Source organism: Martes martes, assembly GCF_963455335.1.
Source record: "Martes martes genome assembly, chromosome: X".
In the NCBI taxonomy this organism is placed as follows: Eukaryota; Metazoa; Chordata; class Mammalia; order Carnivora; family Mustelidae; genus Martes; species Martes martes.
In genome coordinates, this window is record NC_137897.1 from 40,957,171 (window position 1) to 40,967,400 (window position 10,230).

General features: G+C 51.2%; 1 protein-coding gene across 1 annotated transcript; it reads right to left on the reverse strand.

Annotated features, from left to right (window-relative positions):
* Nucleotides 1-98: 98 nt before the first annotated feature.
* On the reverse strand, nucleotides 99-8,347 carry SYP (synaptophysin; the record flags this gene model as incomplete). The annotated part of the gene is made up of 6 exons (XM_080831284.1): nucleotides 99-425; nucleotides 1,760-1,951; nucleotides 2,665-2,860; nucleotides 5,815-5,939; nucleotides 7,068-7,133; nucleotides 8,312-8,347. 6 exons carry the CDS (start codon nucleotides 8,345-8,347, stop codon nucleotides 99-101), a joined length of 942 nt encoding a protein of 313 aa, XP_080687410.1.
* Between the last annotated feature and the right edge of the window lie 1,883 nt (nucleotides 8,348-10,230).

Below are 10,230 nucleotides of genomic sequence, written 5' to 3' on the forward strand. Positions count from 1 at the left end.
TGCGTACCAATTACTCTTGACTCTTATTGGCTTACTGACCCGCCCGTCCCCCTTCCCGTACCCTTTTTGGCCGCGCCGCCCGCCCGTCACTCACCAGACTACATCTGATTGGAGAAGGAGGTGGGCGCGCCCTGAGGGCCATAGCCTTGCTGCCCGTAGTCTCCCTGAGGCCCGTAGCCGCCGCCGCCGCCGCCGGCGGGCTGACCGTAGTCGGGCTGGTAGCCGCCCTGGGGCCCGTAGGAGTCCTGGGGCCCGTACCCGCCCGGGCCTTGCCCGTAGCCTGCCTCGCCATAGGCGTCCCCGGGCGCTGGTTGCTTCTCGGGGGCGCCGGGAGGTGCACGCATGAATGGGGCAGCCCAGCCTGTCTCCTTGAACACGAACCACAGGTTGCCGACCCAGAGCACCAAGTTCAGGAAGCCGAACACCTGCGGGAAGACAAAGCCAGGCCGTCGTCCTGTGCCCGTTGATTTGGCCCCGGGGGACGTCGAGGCCGCGGGCGCGGAACATAGAGACGTGGCCTCCCGAAGGGTGGTGTTTTCTAAAACCCGGACCCTCCAGAATCCTGGCGCATGAACGCCAATGTGCAGAAAAGTCACCTGGAGCAGGGAGCATGGGGCGTGTTAGAATTCACACTCTCAGGGATGTTGACATCTATCACTATTACATACATACATTTATACATGTATAAAATATAATATAAATTTGTAATAAAGTAAAACGTTAAGCATACATTTTTATTATGTATGTAGATATACCACTAACAGATGCATAAACACATACGTATATACACATATACAAAGTATATAAATATATGCTTTTATATTAAATACATGGAGCTTAAATATATACAATATAATTCAATTTTGGGACAGACAGTAATAGCTCCTCTTTACAGTTGAGGAAGCTGAGGTCTGGAGAGGCTAAGATGCTCCAAGTCTCACACCCAGCAAGTGATAGAAAAAAAGTTGGGGGGCGCCTGGGTGGCTCAGTGGGTTAAAGCCTCTGCCTTAGGCTCAGGTCATGATCCCAGGGTCCTGGGATCGAGTCCCACATCGGGCTCTCTGCTCAGCGCGGAGCCTGCTTCCCCCCACCTCTCTCTGCCTGCCTCTCTGCCTACTTGTGATCTCTCTCTGTCAAGTAAATAAATAAAATCTTTTTTTAAAAAGTTGGTATCTTAGCATCTGTAGCACGTGTATACAACTTACCACATGCCAGGTCCTTTTCTAAGCACTTTGTATATTGCTAGTTCACTGAATACTCAACTTGGAGCAGGACCTCTTAGTAGTTTTCAATTTACATGTGCAGACTGAGGCTGAGAGGCTGAGTAACTAGTTAGCAGGTGGCAGAGCTGGGATTGAAGCTTAGACAGCCTGACTCTGGCCAGTAGGGGGAGTCCAAGTGAGAAACATTTCAAGTTATTCTTTCATTTTGCATACTGTAGGCAAAATGGTCCCAAGATGGTACCGAGTTGCCAGAGGTTCCCCACGACTAGGCTGGGCCTGGGATCCAGATCTCCCAAACGTAATCGGACAGAGAGTCTCATATTCCCTTCCTGGGGACTATTTGTGGTATTACAGTGGTTATAACTGCTATCTCATCCTTCAAGCCACTATTGTTGGCATGCCTCCTCTGGGGAGCCCTCTTGGATCTCCTTTGAATTCTCCCCTCATTCTCTCCACCGCTCCCCAAGCCAGACTGTGAGTTTCCCAGCCTCCCTCCGCAACTGGCCCACCAGCCCAGCCACATTCCCAGGGCTTACCACTGAAGTGTTGAGGCCAGAGGTCACAGGGTCCCTAAGCTCCTTGCATGTGTTCCCCGTCTGGTGGCAGACAGACATCCCTTTGATAATGTTCTCTGGGTCAGTGGCCATTTTCACGTCTGACAGTCCCTTGGCCCATGCTGATGAGCTAACCAGCCACATGAAGGCGAACACAGCCGTGGCCAGGAAGTCCTAGGGCAGGCAAGGAGAGGCAGATGCTTCATGACATGCTATGGAGCCTCCTCAGATCACAGGCTTACTTGGGAGGGGAAGGCCCCACAGTAAAACCCTGTCTCTCTCCTGCCTTTTCAGCTCTGAAGCCCCCAGTACTCACTTAAAGGTGAGCATCCCTAGCTTGGGCGTTTATGTGTGTGCGTGCGTGCACGTGTGTGTCTGTGACACAGAGGATGTGGGAGTGTAATTGTGATGTGTGGGTATGTGTGGGGGGATTTTGTGGGATGGTTTCCGAATCTGTGGAAAGTAGCGTGTCTTTCTACTTTCATCTGAATGTGGGAATTTATGTCATTTTGTGTCTGGGATGAGGGTGTATGAGTACAGCTGTGTAGGAATCAATGTGTCTGGGTGGCATGATGACAAGCATGACTATCACAGTGAACCTCTGTGCACCTTTCTTTGATCTAGACTGTGTGGTGGTGTGCAAGGTGGCAGGTTTCCAGGGGGTAGGTCTGTCTGGGATTCTGTGTGGGCTCTGAGTGGGTCCCTGTCATTCTATGATTCGGTTTCTTTGATGTTCCCAGCAGCGGCAGCAGTAACACCTGTGGCTGTTATGGGGACTGCTGGCATGTGGGACTGTCTATGGTTTGGTAGGCACCTATGAACATGACCGTGTCCCTGAGGCTCTATGTCCCCCGGGCCCTGCACTTGAGCGGCTGTGAGGGGCTTACCATCATGGGTCCTTTGTTGTTCTCTCGGTACTTATTCTGCAGGAAGATGTAGGTGGCCAGAGCCCCCATGGAGTACAGAAAGGCAAACACAGCCACGGTGACAAAGAATTCAGCCGATGAGGAGTAGTCCCCCACCAGGAAGATTTTCTCCGTGTCCCCTCGGCAGGTGGGTGCGTCAAAGTACACTTGGTGCAGCCTGTGGAGAGACATGGCAAGTGTGGTCCAGACCCTAGGAACATGCCCCCCCCCCAGTCATGGGTTCCCCAGATTCTGACAAGGTCCCTGGAAGAAAGAGGAGGAAATAACCCTTCACAGAGCACCTACTGTATACCAGTCACATTTTATGGATTGTTCACAACATCCTGGGGAAATAGGTCTTATTCAATCCTTACTCCAACCCAGGAACTTTGACCTCTTAGTTATTTGTAGAACATCTGAGGCACCCTCCCACCCCAGGATCTTTGCACTGGAATGCCCTTCTCCTAGATATTACTCCCTTCATGTCCTTCAAGTTTTGCTCAACTGTCACTTCAGGGAGGCCTTCCCAGATCTCTGTATTAAAATCAAATGGAACCATTCCCTCCCAGTGCTCCTTAGCCCCCTTTCTAGCTCCATTTTTCTCTATGGCGGTGATACCCCATGCATCTGACATATCATGTGTTTTATGTTTTTCCTGGATTTTCCCCATACTTCAAAGAGGGCTGGGTTTTTTTTTAAAGGTTTTATTTATTTATTTGACAGACAGAGATCACAAGTAGGCAGAGAGGCAGGCACAGAGAGAGGAAGGGAAGCAGGCTCTCCGCCGTGCAGAGAGCCCGATGCGGGGCTCGATCCCAGGACTCTGGGATCATGACCTGAGCTGAAAGCAGAGGCTTTAACCCACTGAGCCACCCAGGTGCCCCCCCCCCTTTTTTTAAAGGGAGGGCTGGGTTTTTTCCTTTGTTGTGTTCACTGCTGTATCCCTAAGACCTGGAACAGTGCTGCCACACAGTAGGTGCTCAGTGCATGTTCATCCAGTGAAATGTACAGAGGCTCAGAGAAGTGCATTAACTTGCCTAAAGTCACACAGCTGGGGAGAGAATGGCACAGTTGGGCTCTGAACACTGTGTTTTCCCCTACATCATGTTGACTCTTCTCACTACCTCACTTCAGGTCTCAAAGAGAAAAGAAACGTTTGCTTAGCAGAGGAGAGCACAGAGACTACAAAACAGAAGATAGACAGACAGGAGGGTAGAAGGGATCCTGGAGCACACAGAACGCATGTACGAATGTGAGGTGGGGAGGTGCAGTTTGGGAAGGTGTCCTGGGACTAAGGCCTTTCCTGCAGTGTAATGGAAGTCATAGGGAGAAAATGTGTGTAGGGAGAAGGTCTTAGGTGGAGTCCCAGAGGTCTGGACTCAGACTTGGGGGGCAGGATCCTGAGACAGAGCAAATATTGCTAGTCCCCTTGTGTAGCAAAGGTCCTGAGGGAGGGAGCTTACACTTATTGATTGATCACCTACAAGGCACTTTAGATAACTGCCTCATTTAATGACCCTCTCCCTAAATCCTCTAAATCAGGGATTAGTACACCCATTCGACAGATGAACAGAGGCTCAGCAAGGTTGTGTTAAGTTGCCCAAGGTTGTAGAGCTGCTAAAGGACAGAGCTAAGACTTGAATCTGGGTAAGTTTCTGGATTCCTAGTGGGCTGGGTTGGGAGAGAGGGTGTCTTGTGGGAAATGGGGGGCCCTTGGGAGGTTATCAGGGCATTGGGGGATTCAGTCAGGGGGACCACGGCAAAGACTTTTTTTTCCCTGGAGACTTGTGGGTAAAAGGCAGGTCTTCAGGACTGGACGTCCTAGGTGAGGGAGCTACTAGAGAGTGGAGGTTTCTGTGGCCTTCTGGATTCCCAAAGGACTCCCAAAGCTCTCCCAGGCTGCCCGCTCCTCCCCCTCCCCCAAACTCTGTTTCCTGACTTCTGTGAACCAGTGGATCCCTGCTCCCCACTGCCCCTCAGGCCAAGCCTCCCCTGGTGCTTCTTTTTCTTTCAACCATTGCTCAGGGTCTGTCCTGGATTTTCCTCTTTACACTCTTCCCTCTAACCCTGGGTAATCCCCTGAGCCTACATTTATCCTTAGTGCTCAAAAATGCCCAATTTCCAACTCAAGCCCTGACCTCTTTCCTGAGTCCCTTAAACTTTTTTATTTTCTTTATTTTAACAAGCCCTTGTGGCACACTTGTTGTGTGCCCAGCACTGTGCTAAGCACTTTACAAGTATTAACTCAGTCACTATTCATCATAACCTTGGAAGGGATATTATCGGACCCTTCTGCAGACGAGCAAATGGAGACCTGGAGCAGTTATGTGATTTGTCCAAGTAGTGGAGGAGCCTCAGAAGCCTCTACTGAAATTGTGTCTGTGGGTCTCTGTCTCCCCACTCCCCAGGAGGTAAGCATCATTGCGAGGGCAATGACCTTGCCTGCTTGTGCTCATCCTCATGTTCCTAGCACCTGGCACACAGTATGAGCCAGTGAATATCAGAATTGATTAACTGGGTTTAATCATTCCCTATAGCTAATAAGACCCCCTCATTATTCTCTGTGATAAAAAGCTGCATGAGGATCCCCTCTTTGAATTTCTCCCAGTCTGCAATCATCCTTTTTATTAATTTATTTGTTAAAATGTTGGCTCCCCGAGGGAGCTTGGTCTGTTTTTTTTTTTTTCTTTCCCTGTTATGTCCCCAGCACGTTGAGCAGAAACTGGCATACAGTAGGTTCTCCAAAAAATTGTGTATGGAATGAATGAATGAATGGGAATTAAATAATATTGGCTGACATTAATTGAGCAACTAGTGCTTTAAGGCTATTTACTTGTATACACTTCTACTTTTGAATCTTGTTTATTGCCGGTCTCCTGCCCCTCCCCATTCACTAGAACACAGCCAGAGGGCACCAGCCTATGCCTCTCTTGCTCACCAGATGTCCTAGTTGTCCAGAGCAGGGCCAGGCACAAGGTAGGGGCTCGGTGCATGTGCGGTGACCTGACCCACTGTGGTCTCCTGAGGTGGGGGCTGAACAGGAGCCAGTGCGGAGGTGGTATTGGCCAGTCCTACCCAATCCCCACCATCTCCCCTGGGATCCCTGGGGTGGGCTGGGGTGGGGGGGCGCACCTGAAGGGGTACTCGAATTCAACCTCGATGCTGAGGTCACTCTCTGACTTGTTGGCACACTCCACGCTCAGCCGGAGCTCCCCGGTGTAACTGCCGCATGTGGCAAAGGCGAAGATAGCAAAGACCTTGGGCAGCAGGGATGGGGATGGTCATGGTGAGCCTGTGTACACGTGGGATGGGATGCCCTCCTCTGGATAGATCAGGGCCCAGCACAAGCAGCAGCAGATGGACCAGTCCCCACCCCCACCCCCTAATCAGGGCTCATCGGCTCCAAGGACAAGCTGATTACAGGGGTGTGGCTGTCTCTTCCAGTCTTTCTCTCAATGTCTCTCTCAGTCTCTATCTCTCAATGCTAAGATCCCCCTCCTTCTCTCTTCTGTCTCAGTCTCTTTATTCCTCTATGTATTTCTGCCTGTCTCTGTTGTTCTCTGTGTCTCTGTTTCTCTTGGTATCTGTTTCTCTGCCTTTCTCAGATGTCTCTCTGTCTCTGTATCTCTGTTTCGCTCTCTGCCTCTGCCCCTCTCGTATCCATGTAGGTCTCTTTCTGTCTCTTTTTTTCTCTGGCTCCATCCATGTTAATGTATGTCTCTCCCTGTGTGTGTATTTCCGTCCTTGGTCTGTTTGTCTCTATCTCCCTGCTCTGTCTCTGACTCAGTCTCTGTATCATGCTCTCTCTGTCTCTCTTGTGCATCTCTCTTTTTCTGTGTATCAGTTTCTCCTTTCCTTGCTCCCCTGAGTATCTCTCTTTTTCTGTTTCTGTCTCTTCCCCATCCCATTTTTTTCTGCTACTCTTCCTCTATTTCTCTTCTCATCTCTGTTCTCTGTGCATCTCTGTCTCCCTTTTTCTTTGTCTCTTTCTCCTTGTCTCCACTCTCTCTCTCATCTCTCTATGTTTTCTTCTTGGTATTTCCATCTCTGTTTCCATCCTTCCTTGTCTCTCATTCTGTCTCTGGATTTCTCTGGCTTTCCATCTTTTCCGCAGCAACCAGCTTCACGCTCCACCTCCCCTGCCCCTCTCTCACCTCAAGGGAGGAGGTAAGACGTCACATTCTTCCACTTCACAACGGGGGTACCCTTGGTCTTACATGACGTCACATCACAGCCCCTCTATTCACTGACCCCAGCCCCCGGGACCTCACCAATTCTTCCATCCCCTTCCACCCGCACCCACCCATCCATTCCTTGCTCCCCACCCCTACTCTCCCAGAGCCCACCACCTCCTTTTCTCTCCCGATGGCCCAGACCACACTCACCCATTGCAGCACCTTCACGAAGCCAAGGGGCTCCTTGACCACCCGGAACTGACCCCCGGCCACCAGCTGAGGAGAGAAACGGTGGGGAGGGGGTAGGATCGTTGGGAATGGAAAGGGAGGTGAGAGGCAAGTCCACCAGGCAATGACCCCTGGGGCTAGGGCATGTGACCTCCAGGAGTGAGTGATATTGGGAGAGAAGGGGTGAGAAGGAGAAAGTGACACTTCAGGGAAAGTGTGAGCACAGGGTCTCTGAGAAAAGATCCTTGGGGTTCAGGACTGGAGGGGAGGTCTGGGGAGATGGTGAGGTTGATGGCAGAGGGTTGTTGGGGTGAGGAAGATGGGAATGGGATCGGAACTAATTAAGGAAGGGGAGAAGGTCTGAAACAGTAAAGGTGAGTCAGATGGTGAAGGGGATCAGGTGGAGAGAGTGAGGAAGGAGTTGGGGTTCATTAGGGTGGGGGAGGGGGTCTTGGGTGGTGAAGGTGAGTCATAACAGGGAAGGAGTCAGGTTGGCTAGGGTGGGGGAGGGGTCTGCAGCGGTAAAGGTGAGTCAGATGGTGGTGGTGGGGGGTCTGAAATGATGAGGGTGGGGAGGGGTTGGTACTGGTTAGAGAGGGTTGAGGTTCTGAGGTGGTGAAGAAGAGTGAGATGGCAGGGAGGGTCTGGGCTGAGTAAGGTGGGGGAGGGCTGGGACATGGCTTCACTGGATATGTACTGGGTGAGGGGAGACTAGGGGTTTTGGGGAGGCAACGTCGCATCGTCCCCCTTGATCTGCTCTGGGGGAAGGGGTGGTCATCTACTGGGGTACCTTCCCTGGGAGGGGCAGGTGTCAGCCCTCCCCCCACCCCCCGCCCCCACGCCTTCTGTCGCTCTATTTCCTAGCTCATCTATGAGCAACCCCCATCTTCCTTCCACTGCTCCTCCTCTCCCCGTCCCCGTTACCCCTACTCTAGCCCCAAGACCCCTCTTCCTCTCCTCACGGTTGCCGGTAAGGAACCGGGCTTCTGGCGGACCCCGCTGCTGCAGTGAGGACGGCCCTCGCTGCGGCAAAGGGCGCGCTCCTTCTTTTCTCCACATCCCCCTTCCTCCCTCGCCTGCCGTAGACCCCAGCCCCAGTGCTGGGGACCGAGTGTCCGCTGCCAGGACCCTGGCCACCACCACCACTCAGAGTCGCCTGATTCGCGGCGATCCGGGCGGGGAGGCCGGGCAGCGGCGGGCTCTGTCCTCGGTGCTGGAACACGTACCTGATTCACCACGTCCATGTCTGCCAGCAGCAGCATCAGCAATGCGGGGGGCGGGAGGCGCCTGCTAACAAGGGCGGGCGCGGGGCGCGGCGGGGGCGGCGCGCGATCGTCGGAACAGCCCAGGCGGCCACGGCTCCGCCCCTCGCGCCCCCGCCCCACTCTCGGCGCGCGCCTGCACACAGCGGGCCGAACCTAAATCTCGCCAGCCGCCATTCCAGCCTTAGAGCTGGAGTCGCGAGATCGCTGTGGGAGGATCGGTGTCTCGAAAAACACAGCTAGAGGTCTGGGGAGAGGAGGACCATTCGGTCCTACGGTAAAACGTTTTTGCCAGGCCTTTTACGGAGTTTGTTGAGTGTGTTCTTACAATAGCCCTATGTGGTAGGGACCATTAGCCCTGTTTTTTACAGATGAGGAAGATGAGTCCCCGGAGAGGTGTAGCTGCTTGCCCAAGGTCGCCCCACTAGTAATAGGCAGTGCCCAAAGTCTCAGCGATTTCAACGTAGTTCAAGGTCTTAAAAACCCCTCTCTCCTCCTCCAACCACCTCCCCTATTTCTCTCCTTTTTGTCAAAATTTTGCTTGCTCCAACTCTACCCTTTACATCCTGTTTATTCCTCAGCTCTCTTCTAATCAGACTATCCCTCCTTCATGCTACTAAAACTAGGCCCACAAGGTCAATGGCGATTGCCATGCTGCAAAATCCAGTGGATAAGTACAATGGGAGTTTAAGATGTTCAACCTCGTTTATGCTAAAAGAAATGCCTATAAAAGCTACTAAGATCCTGTTTTTCATCTTTGAGGGTGGTGAATATAAAAAAGTTTGCTTAAGCTCAATATTGGCAGGTTGGCCAGAAACAGGCATTCCTATAAATTACCGGTGGAAGTTAGATTGGAATAATCTATGTAGAGGGCAATTTGGCAAAATTCGGCAAACTAACAAATCCATATACTGATCGGCTCAGCATTTATACTTCTAGGAACTTATCTGACAGATTCATACATGTGCTAAAAGTTGTATGTATAAGATGATTCACTGCAGTGCTGTTTATAATATGACTCCCTAAGCGCTCCTTACTAGTGGCCCATTTAAGCAAAATCTGATACATCCACAAAATGGAGTACTATGCAACTGTCATTAATACTAATATGGAGCCTTGTAGGGGCACCTGGGTGGCTCAGTCGGTTAAGCAGCTGCCTTCGGCTCAGGTCATGATCCCAGGGTCCTGGGATCGAGCCCTGCATCAGGCTCCCTCCTGGTCAGGGAGTCTGCTTCTTACTTAACGATCTTGGTGATCATTCCAAGGCTTCATATCAGTATTTTAAAAAAGATTTTATTTATTTATTTGACACAGAAAGAGAGAGAGAGAGACAGAGGGAACACAAGCGGAGGGAGCAGCAGATAGAGGGAAAAGCAGGCTCCCCACAGAGCAAGGAGTCCAACATGGGACTCAATCCCGGGACCCTGGTATCATGATCCAAGCCAAACACAGATGCCCAACCGACTGAGCCACCCAGGTGTCCCCCTTTAGAATTTTTAAAAAGTATATTTGTTTATTTAATCTCTACCCTCCACTGGGGCTCAAACTCACAACCCTGAGTTCAAGAGTCACATGCTCATCTGACTGAGCCAGCCAGGTGCCCCATGTACCTTTTGAATTTTGAACCATCTGGATGTATACCTACTTTTTAAAAGCATCTCCATATACACACACTCAAATTCTACAAATATGTAATGGCTACCTCGCCATTGGTGCCTTTTTGGCAAAAGAGCTTGGGTTTCAGCAATTACTTGCATTTGAATCCCACTTTAATATTTATTCCTGTGTGACTTAGGACATGTAAAATAGTTTTAACATGGTACCTACAGGGTTGCTGCATTGATTAAACAAGATAATCACTGTTATGCGCTCAGCCCGGGGCC